The 21,440-nt window shown below is 39.4% G+C and overlaps 1 protein-coding gene across 3 annotated transcripts in view; it reads right to left on the reverse strand.

The window, feature by feature from the left end:
- The window catches only part of plxna4 (plexin A4), a 171,808-nt gene extending 154,808 nt beyond the window's left edge, over window positions 1-17,000 (reverse strand). For all 3 annotated transcript variants that reach the window (XM_058078395.1, XM_058078396.1, XM_058078397.1), the window contains exons 1-2: window positions 16,600-17,000; window positions 2,247-3,579 (exon numbers count right to left, since the gene is read on the reverse strand). In XM_058078395.1, coding sequence (XP_057934378.1) covers window positions 2,247-3,491 — 1,245 coding nt within the window. In that variant the 5' untranslated portion in view covers window positions 3,492-3,579; window positions 16,600-17,000. The remainder of the gene's footprint in view (window positions 1-2,246; window positions 3,580-16,599) is intronic.
- Between the last annotated feature and the right edge of the window lie 4,440 nt (window positions 17,001-21,440).

The following is a 21,440-nucleotide window of genomic DNA, read 5'->3' on the forward strand; positions in this document are numbered from 1 at the left end:
TATTATTTGTCTAGAGGGCTCAAAAGGCCATATTTAGAGGGGCCTACACAGGTTTTGGATGCTCCAATTCATTCATAAGTAAGAAATCCTATTTCATGTAAATTCACTTATCACAATCGGGTCTGAAACCAAAGGGCTACTTTACAGTGATAAATGAGGGATTGCTGTACATAAAAATGTATTTAAAGGCCTACTTTACAGTGATAAATGAGAGATTGCTGTACATGAAATGTTTTTAAAGGGCTACTTTACAGTGATGAGGGATTACTGCACATAAAATGTATTTAAAGGGCTACTTTACAGTGATAAATGAGGGATTGCTGTACATAAAACTGTATTTAAATGGATACTTTACAGTGATAAAAGAGGGATTGCTGCACATTATTTTTTTAAGGGCTACTTTACAGTGATAAATGAGGGATTACTGTACATAAATTTTAAGGGCTAATACAGTGATAAATGAGGGATTACTGTACTAATGTAAAAATGTACTAAAAGGGCTACTTTACAGTGATAACCGAGGGATTGCTTTATATAAAAATGTATTTAAAGGGCTACTTTTCAGTGATGAATGAGGGATTACTGCACATAAAATTTATTTAAAGGGCTACTTTACAGTGCTAAATGAGGGATTACTGCAAACAAAAATGTATTTAAAGGGCTACTTTACAGTGATAAATGAGGGATTGCTGTACATAAAAATGTATTTAAAGGGCTACTTTATAGTGATAACCGAGGGATTGCTGTTTACAGTGACTAATGAGGGATTACTGTAGATAAAGATTTATTTAAAGGGCTACTTTACAGTGATAAATGAGGGATTATTGTACATAAAAATGTATTCAAAGGGCGACTTTACAGTGATAAATGAGGGATTACTGTACCTAAAAATGTATTTAAATGGTACTTTTTCCTGTGCTGAACAGTCATTACTTAAGTCAATGAATTATATGACACATAGTAGTTGTGTATAATTTGTCTTTGTATTGTACTTTATTCAGCCCTCAAACGTTGGGCATATATTCCTAAGAAACACATTTTGCATCACTACTGTTAATGTCCTGTGGTTCTTTTAGCAAAGGGACATTTAGCCGTATGACAGAAGGTAATTTGGTCTCCTTCTCGGGGATGGTTGCTTTTATTAACTTAGAGGAAGAAAAACGCTTTTTAACCATTCTTTTTTCTTTTTTTTTTTTAGACACTGTCTGTGCGTGTGGAAAAAAAAAAAGAAATGAAGTGAATCACTGAATTTGTAATGCCGTTAGAGCGGAATGGAATCATAATCATTTTGGCTGCGCTTTGGACTCCGCTGAGTGGATAAAAACATCACATTGCATCATAATGAGATGGAACCTGAACCCACACAAGAAAGGCAGGCAGCTTGTGATAAAACAGACACTTACCTGGAGTCAAACAATACACCACAAAAGCAGGAAAACAACACCCTACCCTCCCCCTTATTGCAGAGGTTAGAAAACTGGGGGCCAATCTCTGGTACTGCTCTAAACTAGTCCTAGGACAGGAAGTACTTTTTTAGAACTGGTAACTGTGTCTCAGACCAAATAGCTATAACCTGTGGGGTTCCCCAGGGGTCAGTCCTGTGACCCCTATTGTTCAATCAGCACATGCTCCCCTTAGGCCAACTAATGTGCCGTACCACAACTACGACAATCTCTGGTACTGCTCTAAACTAGTCCTAGAACAGGAAGTACTTTTTTAGAACCGGTAACTGTGTCTCAGACCAAATGGCTATGGCCTGTGGGGTTCCCCAGGGGTCAATCCTGTGACCCCTATTGTTCAATCAGCACATGCTCCCCTTAGGCCAGCTAATGTGTCGTACAACAACTACGCCAATCTCTGGTACTGCTCTAAACTAGTCCTAGAACAGGAAGTACTTTTTTAGAACTGGTAACTGCGTCTCAGACCAAATGGCTATGACCTGTGGGGTTGCCCAGGGGTCAATCCTGTGACCCCTATTGTTCAATCAGCACATGCTCCCCTTAGGCCAGCTAATGTGTCATACCACAACTACGCCAATCTCTGGTACTGCTCTAAACTAGTCCTAGAACAGGAAGTACTTTTTTAGAACTGGTAACTGTGTCTCAGACCAAATGGCTATGACCTGTGGGGTTCCCCAGGGGTCAATCCTGTGACCCCTATTGTTCAATCAGCACATGCTCCCCTTAGGCCAGCTAATGTGTCGTACCACAACTATGCAGATCGTAAAAACCAATGGTGGTACTCACCGCGCTGCTGCAGGGAATGTCTTTGACCTTGAGCCAAGCCAGGTCCAAGGTGCCCTCGCCCTTGTAGCAGGACTGCAGCCTGTCCTTGATCTTCTCGTTGATCTTCCGCAGGGAAAACACGCACAATGCAGAGTCCTGGGATTCCTGCCGAGGACGCCTCTTCTGTCCCTTGGAGAACACGGCAAACAGGACGTCGTCGTCCGGCGCAACGTCCAGCGACCGTGCCAAGTTGGCGCCGGCTTTGGATAGGTACGCCGCCTCCAGGAGTCGATACTCCACGTTGCCGCTGACGCACCCGATGGGCACCTCCACATAGGAGTTAAAAGCGGTGTCTGCTTTACAGAGGCGGACTATCTTGGAAGTGTAGACCTGCTCTCTACCTGCCGACGAGGACCCGGTAGTGGGGCCGCCCCCCATTTCAGGCTGCAACGTCAGGAAGTAAACAAAGTTGCCGCTGGCAAAGCCGTAAATGTAATAGATGTCAAAGTCTGGTATGACGGTGAACGTGTCTGACGGGATCTTAATCATGGAGGCCACAAACTCATCATGGAAGACGTAAGCGAACATCCCATCCTCCTCAGAATTCCTGGCCAATTTTCGACTGGAGATGGTGGGGAAGTATTCCGGCTTGCCGTCCACCGCCGTGGCTACAAAGAGCATATCCGGGGACGCGTTACCGTAAGATACGATGACGCCAAACACGGAACCGCTCTCATTGACGCCAGAGAGGTAGTGTTCCTTCTTGTGGAAGGGTTCTCCAAGCTTGAAGAGATCATCCAGGCGTAGGAGTTTACAAATGCCCTGGTAGAGGCTTCCGCAAGCTAGCAGCCGGTTTTCCCGGTAGTCCATCAGCAGCATCTTGTTGACGTTGTTGGTGAGCGTGAGCGGCTCACTGCAAGGCTGGACGATGCGGGGCGGGTAGCACTTTCGGTTGTCCTCATCCGGGCCGGTTTGGTGCGAAACCTGCACCTCCAAGCCCGGCGACAGTTTATAGATTCGATTAACGGCTCCCAGGTAAACATTGCCGTTGCGATAGTCCACCGCCAAATGGTTAAATGTCCACTCGGGGTTCTCGGCGCGAAACGACGCATATTCCTCCTCCTCGATGGACGCCGTGATGACTTGGGAGCCGGATACGTGACCCTGCGGCGCTCGGGGCATCGTTTTTGGCGCCACGAGGGGCGCCGAGGTGGATAGGAAGCAGCATAAAAAAAAACAGGTCTGTGTCCTGGCGTGGGACGCCATAGCTGCGGTGATGAGCGGATACGAGGAGGTACAGTCCACAAGATCAAGCCTCTCTGGAGACGGAGGGCATTATCTTCCAGGCCTCCACCTGGAAGAAGACAAGGAAACCAACACAATGTATGGATCAAGGAGAGAAGATAAGGTCTCAAAGGAGATAATCAGCATGGCTCTGAACCATCTCCCCGCATGGACGCCTGTTCACCGCCTTCTATAATTGATTCTACCCTCAAGAGCGGCAATTTGCAACCTTTGGCGATTTCTCCGTGGTCTCCCAATAGGACGCATCACCTGCTGACTGCTTCACTTTCTCTTTGACGCAGCAGCTCGTGCACATAAAGCACCGAGGACTTATTTTCCAGGAGGACAACAATTAGGGAGGAAATGCTGGCGCTGGCAGAAATGATCCTGCTGATTTGTCAAGAGGTCATTTACAGGATGCAAACATGTGACATTCTGCATGTCGACATAAACTATACCGGGCTGCTTCCTGCTACCAGGTATCTGAGGTAACCCTAACCCTAACCCTAAAATACTAACAAAAAAAATGCTAAAATGTTAGAATTAGCAGTAGCTAATAACTATAGACTAAAGGCTAAATATTAAGAGAAAAAAGTTGGCATTTTATGAGAATAATGAGGAAAAATAACGCAATTTTATTGAAGAAAAAGATGTTATTTAAAAAAATATTTAGGTTATGGAAAAGGTTATAATCTTCCGAGAATAAAGTGAAAATATTATGGGAATAAAGTCATAATTAGCAGAACAAAATTTACAAAAAACAGTTTTTAAAAAAAAAGGGGGTAAAATAAGCTGTAATTTTGCAAAATAAAGTCAAAATATTAATTAAAAATAAATTGTGTTCTTTGCGATATAAAAACTAACTCAGAGAAAAAATAATGTCACAAATAAGAAAATTTTAGTAACAGTTGAAATATTAAAAAATTATAATTAAAAAATATCTTTATTGTATTATGAGAAATTTAGGGAAATAAATGTATATAAATTTTATTCCCTAAATAAATTTAGGGAATAAAGTGAAAATATTATGAGAATAAAGTAATAATTAGGAGAACAAAATTTACAGAAAAAGTTTAAAAAAAAGGGGGGGAAATAAGCTGTAATTTTGCAAAAATAAAGTCAAAATATTAATAAAAATAAATTGTGTTCTTCGCAATATAAAAACTAACTAATAATAAGAGAAAAATTAATGTCACAAATTTTAGTAAGAGTTGACATATTTAAAAAATAATAATAATTCAAAAAAATATTTTTATTGTATGATGAGAAATTTTGGGAAAATATTTAGTCACAAGATATTGTGGGAAAACAAATAATAACATTTACATTTCAAATTTATTTAAGAAGAAATATTTTATTTAATGGGGAGGGGGACTCACACTAATAAGAAGCACAAATATGACAAAGCTAAGATGAACATTTCCTTGAAGTATATATAAGTTCTTAGCAAATCTACATGTGTTGCTTTATAAAATATCAAAGTACATCCTTTGAGTTCCCAGTAGTATGTACTACACGGGTATGATACCTGGCCTGATACCAGACAAACCATGTGATAACCTAGTATGTATGTACTGCGGCAAAGCTAACTTAATTAAATGAGGTGATAAAGTGATGACACGGCCATGCTGTTCCTTCACAATAAAAGAAGCACGGCATGATAACTGGGATCCGGAGCAGCGGCGGCGCTCCGGTTCACTCCCGAGAGGCCGCGGTCATAACAAAGCCAGCTCTCGCCGTATCGCAACGACATTCAGCAGCTACTAGGAATGGAAAAAAAAAGAGGACAAAGGAGGCGAAGGCGGAGAGAGATGAAGGTGCCAGACGATGTGAGAGAGTGTTGTGGTGACCTTGACCGCAGCGAAAGGCAAAGCTTGGTTGGAGGATCAAAACGACCTTGGAAGAAGAATCCTGACAATCAAACGGATTCCACGTATACAAACACCCACTGACACAATAGACTTTTTCATGAGGTTGTGGTTAGCGTACGCCCGAGTTCAACCCGTTTTTCGGTTAACGGCAAAAATTGATGCCAGAATTTTGCCTCGATATAAATTTTTATTTTAAATGAATAAATGGTCTAGTATTACTCTAAACATATTGCAATACAAGTGATACTCTATGTAATACTGTGGTCACGAGGCGGCATTGATGAGACATTAGCTTACGTGACACTACCTTAACACCGCATGCATTATAGTGTGGAAACAAGTTCTCCTCCCATTCCGTGTGGAAGTGGTATGTTTTTTTGGTTTCTTAAAGTTACAAATAATCAATTTGAAGATTTCTTAGCTCGCAAGCTAGCAGTATTGAGTTGAGCAATGTGCCACTATAGGGGTGTTATTTCATGCCTGGAGTGCTCTAATAGTAGCTAATAGTTTAGTTTCCATAATTAGGAGAACAAAATTTACAAAAAAAAGTTTAAAAAAAAGGAGGGGGGGGGATAAGCTGTAATTTTGCAAAAATAAAGTCAAAATATTAATAAAAATAAATTGTCGCAATAAAAAAACTAGCTCGTAATAAGAGGAAAAATAATGTCACAAATGAGAAAATTTTAGTAACAGTTGAAATATTTGAAAATAATAATAAAAAAATATTTTTATTGTATGATGAGAAATTTAGGGAAATTTTAGTAACAGTTGAAATATTTAAAAATAATATTTTTTTAAAATATTTTTATTGTATTATGAGAAATTCAGGGAAATTTTAGTAACAGTTGAAATATTTAAGAATAATATTTTTTTTTATATTTTTATTGTATCATGAGAAATTTAGGGAAAATATTTTGGCACAAGATATTGTGGGAAATTTAAATATAAAGGGAATAAAGTCATAATTAGAAGAACAACATTTACAAAAAAAAGTTTAAAAAAAGGGTGAAAATAAGCTGTAATTTTGCAAAAATAAAGTCAAAATATGAATAAAAATGTATTAATATATAATATTCTAACCAAGAAATGAAAGCCTCGTTTATCACTGGCACACATAAATGAGAATTGAGTGATGGGTTCTGACACCAGAGCGAAAGGAACAGATGGAAGTCCTCTTAGGAAGGACGCGAGGATGGAAGGACGGGAGAAGGACGCTACGTCAAGATGCGGATCAGCGGCGTGGATTACTGTCAGCACCGTTAAAAAAAAAAAAAAAAAAGTGGGTGCAGACAGGAAGACATCCAACTACGAGATCCCCATGGATTTTATCGACATCCGCGGAATGTTTTGCTAGCAAAACACGCTACTCTGCCCCAAAACGTTGCCTCCTCGTTCCTAAGAGAGCCAAGTTTATGAATAAGATGTGAACTATAAGACATTTTCAATGTATTGTTGTCATAAACGGCGAGATAAGATGGATGCAAGGATGCAAGGATGCAAGGATGCAAGGATGCAAGGATGCAAGGATGCAAGGATGCAAGGATGCGAGGATGCGAGGATGCGAGGATGCAAGGGGGGGCCGTGCAGACAAATCAGCTGCAGAATCATCCTAAGTCCCGACACGTCTTCCCTCTGTTCCCCATCATCCCTTCCAGCTCTCCCCTCATTCATCCAAATGTCTTTTTCCTCATCCAAATCTCTCTCCAGTTCAAATCCCGATGCCGCATTTCATCATGTGTTGCCGTTTCTAATATCGTCTAATATGTCATCGTAATGGTGAACACACAATAGGACCCGCTGCTCGTTGAGAGGAGCCAAACAAAGCAGTGATTCCCAAAGTGTGGGCCATGAGAGGTCATTCAAAATATGATTCATTTTTGCAAATATTATTTTTTTTACATTATTTTTATTGTAAAATATTTATTGCACAATTAAAAAAAATATTTATAAGGTTATAAGTAATAAACTATTGAGTGTTATTGACCTGTCAAAATATTTTCGGAACCTTATACAGTTTATGATTGGAACGTAGATCTCTGGTCATCATGCTAGTCTTGCAGTTAGGAAAAGTATGAGAATTAATTAGATTAAAATAATTAGATTAAAAGTTTGGGCTTCCTTTATCCCCCTGCTTTCATTTCAATCCTGAATCTTTATAATAATACTAATAATACTACTACTAATAATAATAATACTAGGCTGCACGGCGGTCGAGTGGTTAGCGCGCAGACCTCACAGCTAGGAGACCCGAGTTCAATCCCATCCTCGATGATTCTCCGGGTACTCCGGTTTCCTCCCACATTCCAAAAAAACATGCTAGGTTAATTGGCGACTCCAAATTGTCCATAGGTATGAATGTGAGTGTGAATGGTTGTTTGTCTGAGATTTTTTTTGTAAAAAATTGAAAATAATTCAATATAAAATATCAAATTACTTCGGGGTGCTGAATTATTCTTATTCTGATTATTACTACTACTACTACTAGTAGTAGTAGTAGTAGGTTAGTATTAGCCTGCTTTTGCCCTATTATATGAAATTTGTCAGAGATTTTTTTGTTTAAAAAAAATCTATAAAAAAATTTTAAAAATCTTGAAAAATAAAAAAAAATCTATAAAAAAATATCAAATTATTTTGAGGGTCTTAAGAACATTTTAGGGGGACTAAAATAGGCCTAATGACGCCACTGATATGGAGCATCACTTTGTCAGTGTTCTGCCAACTTATCCAGTACAGTGATTGCGTAATTCATTTCACAACAAAAATGATGATCATCCAATGAAAACACAAAACAGGCTTGAGTGAGTCTATGCGGCCATATTGGACTTCATTAATCACTATTGTGCCTCTCTTGCTATAAGCGTGTGTGTGTGTGTGTGTGTGTGTGTGTGTGTGTAAGAGTCCAACACAGGAGGACGCCGAGACACGCACCCACCCCGAAGGAAGTCATGATCCAAGTCGAGACAAGTCCCGTCAGAGACATCCCGAGGGGACAGGGCGAGAACAACTAACTCACATTTCCACCCCCCCCCATCCTCAACTTAGGTGCATATTAGCAAAATCCAGCGGTCCGTGAACTCACCACATCATGAACCAAAATTCCAGCGACATTCCAAATAACATCCTTATTGATGCTAGTGACCTATCTGACGCCCAATCTTTGTTGCTAACGGACTTGACCTCCGAGATTAAGGGTTTAGCCGCCCCACCACCGCCCCCGACCCCCCCACCCAGCCAAGGATGGGATCATTAACAATGCTTTATGCTTTGATTAGAATGAAATGTTTCACTTCTCCATGCAAACGTGTTCAAGTCCTGCTGCTTTATTAGGAATCCTGTTTGTTTACAATACACCCCCCCCCCCCCAACACCACCACCACCCTCGCCTTGTTGTCATCCATCATACATCACGTCTGCACACGGCTTGATTTGGATGGCCGGAAGAAGCAAAGTGTGGATTACAGTGTTACAGCCCCCCACCCCCCCCCCTTTATAATCCAGATTATTAGAAGAGTCTTAAAGATTGCACATCTGGAAGGAGGAGGTCAGCTAAATTGTTTTTCTTACTTTAGTCCTTCCTCGTATTGTTCGCTAAAACCACAAATCTTATGCTACCACAGTCTGGGACGTCCCACTTGATGAAGGAACTCCTAAATCCTTAACGCAAACGTCCCAAATTATCATCACATTATCATGAATTCCATAATAATTACATCCTATTCTAATATATATTTAAATAAACACATATAAATGTAATCTTTTTATACCACAAATATTTAAACATTTGAGCTAGCAGAGCACGACACCCCCTTCATTTCATCGTGGTATCTTCTCACCGTCGGATTTCAGAGATTAATTAGCAAGATGAAGGGTCTTGAACCAGTCATAATGTGCTATATATATATCTATCTATATATATATACCTCGTACTTTGGTATGTATACTTTTGGATGTAAAAATTAAAATTAAAATTAAAATTAAAATTAAAATTAAAATTAAAATTAAAATTAAAATTAAAATTAAAATTAAAATTAAAATTAAAATTAAAATTAAAATTAAAATTAAAATTAAAATTAAAATTAAAATTAAAATTAAAATTAAAACTACAACTACAACTAAAAATTTAAAAAAATATATATATTAGGAAAGCAGGAAGTGAAAAAAAAATGTAAACACAAAATAAATTAATAATTTAAATCATGTTAATATAAAAATATATTATACATATATCATAATAATTATATAATATGTTAATAATAATAAAAAACATTTAAATTAAATAAAAAAAACTTAAACTATATTAGGAAAGCAGGAAGTGAAAAAAATGTAAAACAAATTTTAAACACAAAATAAATTAATAATTTAATTCATATTAATATATAAATATATTATACATATATCATAATAATTATATAATATATTAATAATAATAAATATTTAAATTAAATTTAAAAAACTTCGGCTGTAGGCTTCGCTACACATCTGAAAATAAAGCTGTTCCAACTATGAAGTGACATTATTTAAAAAAAAATCTAAACTGTATTATGGAAAGCAGGAAGTGAACAAATGTAACAGTTACTGATTGTAAAAGTACCAGATGGAGGGGTAGGATTTAATAAGCTTTGCTTCTTCCTACTCCTTTTGGACATGTGGAACTGTGAACTGATTATGTGATGCATTCAATTGTAATCTTATGCATGTTCAAATGGAATTAAACCATTACCATTACTATGTTTTGGGGAAAAAGGACATTTCCTGTCCAGCGGTGGATCTGTTGAGGCCGGGAGGTGTTTAAAAAGGGAGTTTACGCTCAGGTTTACACTCCATTACAGGCCCTTTTCGCTTGGCTCGTTTGTCTGCCTTCAGATGTTGTCGCCGCCATGTGTGGAAGCGCCGCCGTCAAAGCCTGTGGCATAAACACATCAGACAAGCTCTTTCCCCGGCCCGCCGTCCTTCGCAGCTACAAGTGAGACCATGCAAATTGTTATCCTTCACCCTCCAACTCCACTCTCTCCCCGTCACGGAGTTTCTTTTGTATGCCTTGATTTTCCACCAGTTGTACCTCATTGCTTTGCCCAAAGACATGGAGGTCTCACCAACACACACACACACACACACACACAGCTTGTAACTGTGCAGCAGCCAGATTGGCCGACAGGGCCTCGGCCGGAACGACACAAGCAATGCTCCTCTGGCTGAACTAGCATGACAACGCGAAACAGATGGACACAAAGGAGTAGAAGGCGGAGGAAAGGAGGTAAATCGTATTCACAACTTGTGAAAAATAACTGCTACTGTACCTTCACAGTCCACAAAACCACAATGTAGTACTGGGTTCGACAACAAGCAGTAAAATCAGCCATTTTCCGGCATATAATTTGGATTTTCAAGAAATATTTCAACGGTGTTCGAGTGGTTAGCGCGCAGACTCACAGCTAGGAGACCCGAGTTCAATCCCACCCTCTGTGTGGAGTTTGCATGTTCTCCCCGTGAATGCGTGGGTTTTCTCCGGGTACTCCGGTTTCCTCCCACATTCCAAAAACATGCTAGGTTAATTAGTGACTCCAAATTGCCCATAGGTATGAATGAGAGTGTGAATGGTTGTTTGCCCCAAGACAGCTGGGATAGGCTCCAGCACCCCCCGTGAAGGACCCTCGTGAGGATAAGCGGTAGAAAATGAATGAATGAACAAATATTTCACGGTAATACATGATGAATATAGTACAATAGAACATTGGTATTTGTCCGTACCGGTTAGCATGTCTATTTGTTAGCGCAAAAATTTGACACCAGAATTTTTCATCGGTTAGCGTTAACATTTTCACTGATTGGATTTACATGATTTATGATTTGGTTAACAACCAAGTTAATTATGCTAACCAAGGTACCACAGTATAAATACAGTAAAAGTATATACAGTAAGTCAGTGGTGTCCAAAGTGTGGCCTGGAGGCCATTTGTGGACTGTGACTGTTTTTTTTTCTACCTAATTATGCATTTTTGGGCTTGTGCAACTTATACTCCGGAGCGACTTATAGTCCAGAAAATATGGTAATTTAACAAGAAAATAAATATTAAAAAAAGATGCGGTCACTTTCCAAGAATAAAGTCAAAGTATTAATAGAAAAAAAAACTTTGAAAAAGTTCAGAAAAAGTCTGAAAAATGTAAAAAAAAAAAAAAAAAGTTGAAATATTTGGAAAAATGAAGAGCAAATAGTGAAGTTGGTACTAATATCTAGGTAAATAAATAATAACAATAATAAATAAATAATAACAAAATGAGTAATAATAAATTACACCATTTAACTTTGCAAGTATTGTCAGGAAAAATGCTTTTAAAAATGTTTCTATAATATTAAAAGCTTTTTTCTGTGACAAAAATTGACTTTTTATCTATGAATATTACAATACAACCCCCCCCCAAAAAAACAAAAAACCCAGACATCCTTCCTCAAAACATTAGGATTCTTTTCCTGGTAAGTCATCTATTTCCTATTTTTAATTTATTTCTACGTATATTTTGTACTTTCTGCTTGTTATAATGTGATTTGTTCCTCTCAACATTCTGTAACATTTTGTCTCATGAAAATGAAATATGGTGTTTTCACTTTTGTGTGACAACAAGACATGGAAACATCAAAGTCACGCGAGCAATTCCCAGCCATCCTTCATCATCACGTCGTCTCCGATTGGTGCGTTTCCAGTTCCTGCCATCAAACATCATCATTTGTCGTTTACTGCCAAAGTCAATGGCGACTGAGGCCAATTTCCGCCCCAAAATGTGTTGGCACAAAGCACAATCGCCATGGAGACGCGTTAAGAATGGCGCGTGTCACCGTATGGAGGAGCAATTTAAAGAGGAGACGATGAGGAAGGCAAGATGCTTGAGATGATGCTGGTTGCAAACAAAGGAAGGTTGACGCATGCTATGGATCCATACGCTTTGTGTCATGTGTGAGATCGCCGGCATTAGGCGAGATTCACCACGTGTACGTTGACTTTCACCGCAGCCACCAAATTGTAAAAAAAAAAAAAAAAAAAAAAAGTCTGGGCCAGAAAGAAAAAAAGCAATCAAAACATTTCATTCCAGGAAAGGAACAAACTTCTCCCCGGTACTTGGCGGGGATTGTTGGAGCCCGGCTGGGAGTCAATCATTGCACTCACACACACACACACACACACGCATTTAAGCATTTCCAAATCCCATCGACAAAAAAAAAAAAAAAAATAGTGAAGATGCATGCAAGCCTTGTTAAATCTCTCATGTAAAAATTATGCTGCTACACTATGATATATCCTGAGGGGAGGGGGCGGAAGAAGAGGAGGGGAGGGGTGGGGGACCCCTTCTTACACGCTCCTCTAACACCCACCACCGCCTTTTGGCTACAATGACAAATACACCGATTGCATGCATGTACTGTATACTTTGCATTATAAAGTATTAGTCAGAAATTTGGAGACAGTTTCACATAGAAAAACATGAGAAAGTGTCTCTATACTTTTGACTTGTGTGATAAGAATGACAGTGATGTCCTGTACTAGTAAAAAGTTTAAAGACACTTTCCTATTGAATAACATGAGAAAGTGTCTCCATACTTTTGATTTGTATGATAAGAATGACAATGATGTCCTGTACCAGTCAAAAGTTTAAAGACACTTTCCGAATAAATAACATTGGAAAGTGTCTCCATACTTTTGACTTTTATAAGAATGACAGTGATATCCTGTACCAGTCAAAAGTATAAAGACACTTTCCGATTGAATAACATGGGAACCTGTCTCCATACTTTTGACTTGTATGATGACAACAAGTGATGTCATGTACCACTCAAAAGTTTAAAGACACCTTCCAATTGAATAACATGGGAAATTGTCTCCATACTTTTGACGTGTATAAGAATGACAGCGATGTCCTGTACCAGTCAGAAGTTTAAAGACACCTTCCAATTGAATAGAATGGGAAAGCGTCTCCATACTTTTGACGTGTATGATGACAACAACAGTGATGTCATGTATGTACAGTATAACATATTTCCTGTACCAGTCAAAAGTTTAAAGACACATTCCGATTGAATAACACGGGAACGTGTCTCCATACTTTTGACTAGTATGATGCCAACTTAAAAACCAGACCAAAGTTTAAAGTCACTTCCCCATTCAATAAGATGTTAGTCTATGACCATAGTCTATGACCATAGTCTATGACCATAGTCTATGTCTATGACATGCTAGTCTATGACCACTATGTACCCCGCCGGGTATTTACAGGATTTTGTCATGGCAATGATCCCGATGTCAAAGGAACGTAGTTGCGCTACCTAGTGGCTACCCTACCTAGTAATGCGAGAACCTGACGTTCGCCATGATGGATCAGCGTTGATGCGTACTTCCGAGCTGAGACAGAGACTCCGCCAGGCTCGTGTGTTTGTGTGCTCAGAGATGATCTTCTGAAACAAAAACTAATCTACCGCATGTCACGCTCGACTCGAGAGCTAGCACGCGCACACCCCGTACGTACCCCGTACGTATGAATCATCATCACAGGAAGCCCCCTCGCCCCCGAGAGACACTTTATCACAAAAGGCCACACTGTCTCCTTGATTCCCATCTTGTCTCCTTCACTAGGTCACTCCATGACATTGGAACCCCCCCCCCACCACCACCACCCCGTCCCCCGAACCCAAACAGATAAAGCGGTGTTTCTGGCAGCTTTGAGTGCCAAGATACGGGAGGAGCGCTGCAGGCAGGAACGGGAACAGGAACGGGATCGGGAAGTGTAGTACAGCATGTTCACATCTGTAAAATCTGTATTTTTATCATTCAATATTATTTTTTTCCCATCAAAGAGTCACAATTTTTTGACTTGTTCATTGTTATAATTTTTTTTCTTGATGTCTTATTTTTAATTAGCCCTCCCACCCCCACTAAGGAAATACAATGTATATGTAAGCATTTTATTCTTTCGTGGGTATTTATTTATTTTAGTTTAACATTTTTATTAAATTCTTCTACTTTTTTTACATCAGTTCTTTTTATTAAATTAATGATTAATTAATTAAAACTAATTTTATTGTATTTTGAAATAATTTAAATATTGACAATTATTTTTTCATTGGCATTTTTAAAAAAAAAATTCTCCCCACTAAAGTGTCAAAATATTTTAAAATTGCATAAAATTGTTTTTAAAAAACGTTTCCATTGCTTTGTTTATTTTTATGTATTTAATGTTGTATATTTTATTTTTCTGGACTGAATAAAAATATTCTTTCTTTCTCATTTCATTATTTATTCTTCAATGACTTATTTTAGTTTAACATTTTTATTAGATTCTTCTACTTTTTTACATCAGTTCTTTTTATTTAATTAGTTATTATTTCATTACAATAATTTTATTGTATTTTGAAATAATTTAAATATTGACAATTAATTTTTCAGTGGATCTTTTTATTTTTTTTTCTCCCCACTTAAGTGTCAAAATATTTTAAAATTGTATAAAATTGTTTTTTAAAAAAGCTTCCATTGCTATGTATTGTTTTTTTTTTTGTCATTAATATTGTATAGCATTTCTATGTCCCTACTAAAGACCAATATACATGAGAAGCCATGCCAAATCAACAGGTGGCGCTTTGACCCCATGACCTTCCGAACATATTAGCCAACCGGTACGCCCGAAGAAAGTCGTTTCCGGAAAAGCCCGACATGTTTGGCGCACACGTGCACGTCAGAGCTGCAGAACAAACAGAGAGCGCCATTGAGGTCGGGCAGCACAGCCTCATCATTCAGTGACACGGTGACACGCCGCCGCCGCTTCATCGGTTACGCTTCCTGCGGAGTCTTCACGCGTATACTTCCAGTCAGGTTGTCTCTGGGAGGGATTGAAGCATTATGAGCGGCCGTAATATTGACAAGGCCACGCTCTCTTGTAAGCACAACGCTGGCTGACAGATGGGGTGGGAGGTGGGGGGGTGGCTTTGGGGGGTGGGGGGGTCATATGTCAAAGTGAGTTGCTCCTACAAACACACACCACACAGCTTTAGAAGCAATTGTGTGAGTTGAAGTATTACTGCATCACGCTGAGAGGTGTTCCTAATATTCTGGTTCTATATGTCACGTATCGGAGCGGCATGCTCTGTGCGTTGTGTGGTTGAAGCACCCCTACAGCGCCACCCCCCCCCACCACCACCACGTATGCAGCAACCCCTGCAGCCACGCTTTGAACACACGCACACAAAGCCCTACACTTGGTAGACAGCAAAAAAAAAAAAAAAAAACGTGTTTCTGCTCCAGAAGAAAGGCATCCACCCCAACGGGGACAGCGTTCCTTAGCAGCGGGACGCGTTAAAGGCTCTCAAAATACTTGGAATGTTTTCAGAAGTTATATGCACATTATTCATTCATTCATTCTTAGGTGCTGGAGCCTATCCCAGATGTCTTCGGGCAAGAGGCAAGGTACACCCTGGACTGGTTGCCAGCCAGCCAATCACAGGGCACATAAAGACAAACAACCATTCACACTCACATTCATACCTATGGACAATTTGGAGTCGCTAATTAACCTAGCATGTTTTTGGAATGTGGGAGTACCCGGAGAAAACCCACGGGGAGAACATGCAAACTCCACACAGAGAGGTGGAATTGAACTAGGGTCCCCTAGCTGTGAAACCTACACGCTAACCACTCAACCGCCGTGCAACCTATACACATTATTGTTAGTGCTAATCAACTTTTTTGGGACTACACTACCGGTCCATAAAAAAAAGAGCAACGGGCAGCAAGTGGCCCCCCGGCCGCAGTTTGGACACCTTACAAGGACTTTGATTATAGTTTAAAACGCGTCTAATCTGCGATAAGCTAAGTTTCCAGGCAACACTCCTGCATGTTTATTCATCAGAAAAACATCTGCAAAGGCGAGGGAATAATTCATAGGCTAAGTGTGAGGCATTTGTTTGGGGGGCACGCTTGAATAGCCCGGCCTATAAAATATGCACAACATGCTTCAGGAAGCGTGCTGTAAAGTGGTTTTTTTTCTTTTCCAAGAAGTGATAATAACCTTCATTAAATCCATGCGGAAAAAGGACAAGAGCGCCCAAGCGGGAGGTTAGAAAAAGCAGCTGGAACAGGTGCACCACTTCCGCAAGGTGCCATGCCATAATCGTGGGGGGGTGAAAAAAAAAACCAAAAAAAAAAAAAAAAACACTCCACACACTACAAGACAGGTCTTACCTGCAGATGTCACTTCGCATGCAGCCGCACTGCGGATGGCAAGAGGCACGTCCAAAGCAATCCTCTATATCTCCAAAAAAGCTACCAAAAAAAAATAAAAATCTTCTTTTAAATCCTGCTCAAGAAGCGAGTCCGGTGTAAATCCGCTTGAGGGAGGCGGTTCCGTAGGCAAAAAGATCAGAACACAAGCACCGGACCTCCAAACGCTGACCTCCAGCTGGATCAGCATACGCCGGTCATCCCGAGCCCAACACGCCGCTCAGCGCGCACTCTGAGCAGGCAGCCGCACCTGCCATGCCCCGGCGAGGAAGCACTTCTTGCTGGAGGAGCGCAAACCGGAGAAAGAGAGAGAGAGCGAGTGAGAGAGAGAAAGGGGGCGGGGGAGGAGTTCGGATGCGACTCGGTGCGGTGCTCCTGCTCAAGTGACGCTCCGGGGGAGGCTGCAGCAGAGTGAGGAGGAAGAGGGGGTGTGGGTGGGTGGGGGGTGAGTGGGTGGAAGGTGGGGGGGTGAGTAGGGAGGAAGAGGGATGCCTTGGAGTTTCGCTGTTTTGTCCTTCACACATAAAAAAAAGAGGACGAAGACTAAAACCGCCATCACAGCGAGCGAGTGCCGGTGTCAGCATCTTGGACACTTTTTTTTGGGAAGCTCATTTCCAACTTCAACAGCTTGACTCCTTCGGGAAAAGGATTTGGGAATGCCAAAAGGAGAAGCGCATGATAATGGGATATTTTTCTATCATTATCACACCGGCATTGTTGCATTTTGCTCTTTGATGATCTTTCCAATGCTTGAGGGGTGTATGCATTTAGCCTAATTAGTATCCACGCATGCTAATTGCCTAATAGCGTTTAAAGGTGGAGGGGGCACCTTTAAATTAGCGCCATTCTGTTACAATGCGCACACAAAGCGTCAATATTAAGGCTTGACTGTCCCATCTAGGAAGAGCGTGCCTTTTCTTGCTTTTTTTTTTTTTAGGAAGGTTGCAGCATCCCCTGCCTCTCTTTTCTCCTTCCGAGTGCCCCCCCCCTTCCATGCAGCCCCCCCCCCCACCCCTGCAGATCCCCAGCTCCACAGGGACATCTCTCCTTTGAAAGTCTGCATCCGAGCGCCACCTGCAGGCCGCCTAAATATGACGGCCAAGCTGACACAGCAGCAACTCTGATGAGGGAACACCGTAATAAATACATCAATAAACTATTATAATTATATATAACATTTTTTTACATTTATTCACGTACTAGAGTCTAAATAGGTTTTTAAAATTATTATTTAGTATTTATTTTGCCTCACTCGTGAAGATAAATACTGTTTTTTCAGTGAGTTTTTATTCATTTTGATCATTAAAAAATAACTTTTTTTTTAAATTAAAAAATAGTAAATATAAAATAAATATATGTTCTGAAAAAAATGTTCTGGGGGCCACCACCCCCGGACAAAAAAATATTTTTTTTTAATCAAAAAAATTTTTAACTTAAAATTTAAAAATATTTTAACTTAATTTAAAAAAAAAATAAAACTTGTATTTTTTATTTATTATTCTGCTTTCCACAAAAAGCTAATTTTTTTTAATTTTTTTCCTCTACAGGGGATTTTTTTTAAATTTAGTATTTAATTTCCCCACTTATGCAGTTAAATACTGTTTTTTTCAGTGAGTTTTTATTCATTTAGATTATTTAAAAAAATCATAAAAATCATTTTAAAATAGTAAATATAAAATAAATATATGTTCTGAAAAAAATGTTCTTGCCCCCCCGCATTTTTTTTTAAATGTTTTATTTTTTTTATTAAAAAATACAACTTTAATTTATTTGATTTATTATTCTTCTTTCCTCAAAAAAGTACCCATTTTTGTTTTTTTTTCCTCTAGAGGGGATTTAAAAAAATATTTTTCAAATAAAGTCAACCAAATGATAATACAAAGAATGTACCGCAAAGGTCAATGTCACCTCTAAATGAACGCACGCTGTACCTAAAGATATGGAATTGTTTTGAGGAGGAGGAGGGGTGTGCACTCCCGTTCCCTCCAAATCTCCTTGACAGCTCATTGATTTAAGGGCAGCATCCAATGGCGTTCTCCAATGCGTGGACGGCGTGGTGTTGTCATTTGAAGGCTATTGAGGCGTCGATAGGGACGAAGCTATTAGCTTGAAGCCGGCTAAATCAACAGTCTGCAGATCTTCATATCAGATAGCTCGGCAAATCAATAGCCTGGCGGTCTACAGTGACAATGGCATCCCCCGGGGGAGGGGTCGCGGATCACGTGACCTCACCGAATTCATGTTGAAGGTGCCCCATGCAGGTTATGCTACTATTAGTTTCATTTTATTCTATTAAGACACTGGTGTAACATATGTATACATGGCTATGGGTGCTTTGTTATGGTGAAATGCTGCCCCCAGTGGACAGAGTTTGTAGTGCAAAGCTTTAAGAGTTGCAGACCATCAACTTTAGTGAGGTAGTTTGGCATTTTAGATCTGCAAAAAGTCGGTCTAGGACAGGGGTGGGCAAATATTTTGACTCGTGGGTGGCATTGAGTTAACAAAATTGTCCGGGGGGGGGGGCTGGGTGGTGCACCCCCCCCCCCCAGGTAATTCTTTTTTCCAGAACATATATTTAACACACAGACTATTTTATGCTTATAATTTTCCTTGAATTATTTGTCTAATTTTATGTGTAAAAGTGTTATACTATAATTTCAAACTCATCAAACTATAATTTAATTTTTATTTTTTGGGTTTTTTTTTTTTCAACTAAATAAGACATCCGACTTGCAAGTCGTGTTGCCAGTTTGTATGTTAAAAGTTGAAATACTTAGAAAGCAACAGGTGGGCCGGATTCAAGCGCTTGGTGTGCCACATGTGGCCCCCGGGCCGTAGTTTGCCCACCCCTGGTCTCGAACCTTGGATGGCCCACCGGCGACTGACTGGCACGTTTGTCTTGCAAATGAGATGCTGACTTGTGAATGGCGTTGATGAAGCCGCCTCTTTAACGCGGTCGAGTGCGTCGTCGGAGGGGTGGGGTTGTGGGGGGGCATGGGAGGGGGCGTGCACTGTGGTGCCAGCTGGCACCGTGTCGTCTCAGTAGTTCATCTCATGTTGGCCCGAGTGGACGCGGGGGTCCCTATTTGAATGAAACACAGCTGTATTTGTTAGCTAAAACCTGAGGGGACATAAAGACGTCACCACCCTTTTCCCGGGGGGTCTGGGGGTGGTCCCTTTACATCTGTTACAGTATCCAAATATCACACAATACGTCCATTTTCTTCAATTAACAATTTTTTACATTAAATATACGGTAGGTCATAGAAGGCTTAGATGTCATTTAAAACATAACTAACCAAAAATTGCATTAATATTGTATAGAATGGAATATAAAGCATTTTCATAAAATCTATTTATATGTTTGCTAAATACAAGGATGAAGAGTCTTACTTCGGTATGAGGTACATTATTTAAAAAAATAAAACAAAAAAATAAAATAAAACAAAAAGCAAAAAAAAACCCTTAAACTGTATTATGGAAGGCAGGAAGTGAACAATTTTTAAAATTAAAATTAAAAAATATATATTAGGAAAGCAGGAAGTAAACAAATGTAACAGTTACTGATTGTAAAAGTACCAGATGAAGGGGTAGGATTTAATAAGCTTTGCTTCTTCCTACTCCTTTTGGACATGTGGAACTGTGAACTTATGTGATGCATTCAATTGTAATCTGATGCATGTTCAAATGAAATTAAATCATTACCATATTTCTACAACCAATTAAGCCAAAAAATTATACTCAGAAATCACATTCATTCATTCATTCTTTTTTTTTTTTTTACAAAAAAGTACATTAATTTTGTACATAATTCATAATGGATTTCTTTTTCATAAATGCTATTTTTAAAACTGTTAAGCAACCCAAAATATGTTATGTTCCTACAAAAAAAGGTAAAAAAAAATCCATGAAAATGTATAACTTTCCTAAAATCAATTTTTTTAACAACAAAGTATTTTCTATTTTAAAAAAATGAAATAATTTTCCCTAAAATATGAACTATTGTGTGCATCCTCATGGAAACGTCTTCCAAGTTTCCCAGAAGAAGAAGAAGAAGAACGGCGAATGTGTCAGCCTCGTTGTCCGTGATATCTCATTTTTGGGATGCGGGCTGGCTTAATGAGGTTTTCATGCATTGTGAATGACACTCTCAAATTCCATTGATTTGGATAGTAAATAGCTTTTCAATTTTCCGTGCGCAGCCAGATGGTAAATTATATTGAAGCTGACATTTGTGTGTCTATCTGCGAGGCGTGGATGGATGTGTTGACCGTGTCACATAATTAGTTATTTTGCATATTGATGATTTCATACTTTTTTTTGTGTGTGTACATGTGTCTGAGTTATCGGTGTGTGTGTGTGTTTGTTTACCCAACCGTGGATCATCTCCATCAGCAGCTGTCCGCCTGCCCGTCCACGTCCACGTGTGTTTAGGCCAGGTGAGTTTTGCTTGCCGTCTCCTGAGATCGCAGTTTGGGTCCTAGGAGAGCCGTTCCGAAGCCTGTCCCCCCCCTAAAGGATTGAACCCATGGGCACTGCAGATGGTCTGGGGCTTTGAAACGGGGGACATGTGTTATGAAGACCAAAAGGCAAAGGAAAAGTACATGACACTGATTGACACAGCAACTTTGGGTAAGTTAAAGTTAGCATACTACCCATGCTAACATGCTAAATGTTAATATGCTAACACCCACCTGAAAACAGTGTATCTGAGTGTATCTGTATGCCTTTGAAAATAGTAAAAACAAAAGGTAGCATGCTAATGTTTGCATGCTAGCAACGCTAACATGGTAACTGTTAGA

This window comes from Doryrhamphus excisus, chromosome 7, assembly GCF_030265055.1.
Source record: "Doryrhamphus excisus isolate RoL2022-K1 chromosome 7, RoL_Dexc_1.0, whole genome shotgun sequence".
Classification (NCBI taxonomy): Eukaryota; Metazoa; Chordata; class Actinopteri; order Syngnathiformes; family Syngnathidae; genus Doryrhamphus; species Doryrhamphus excisus.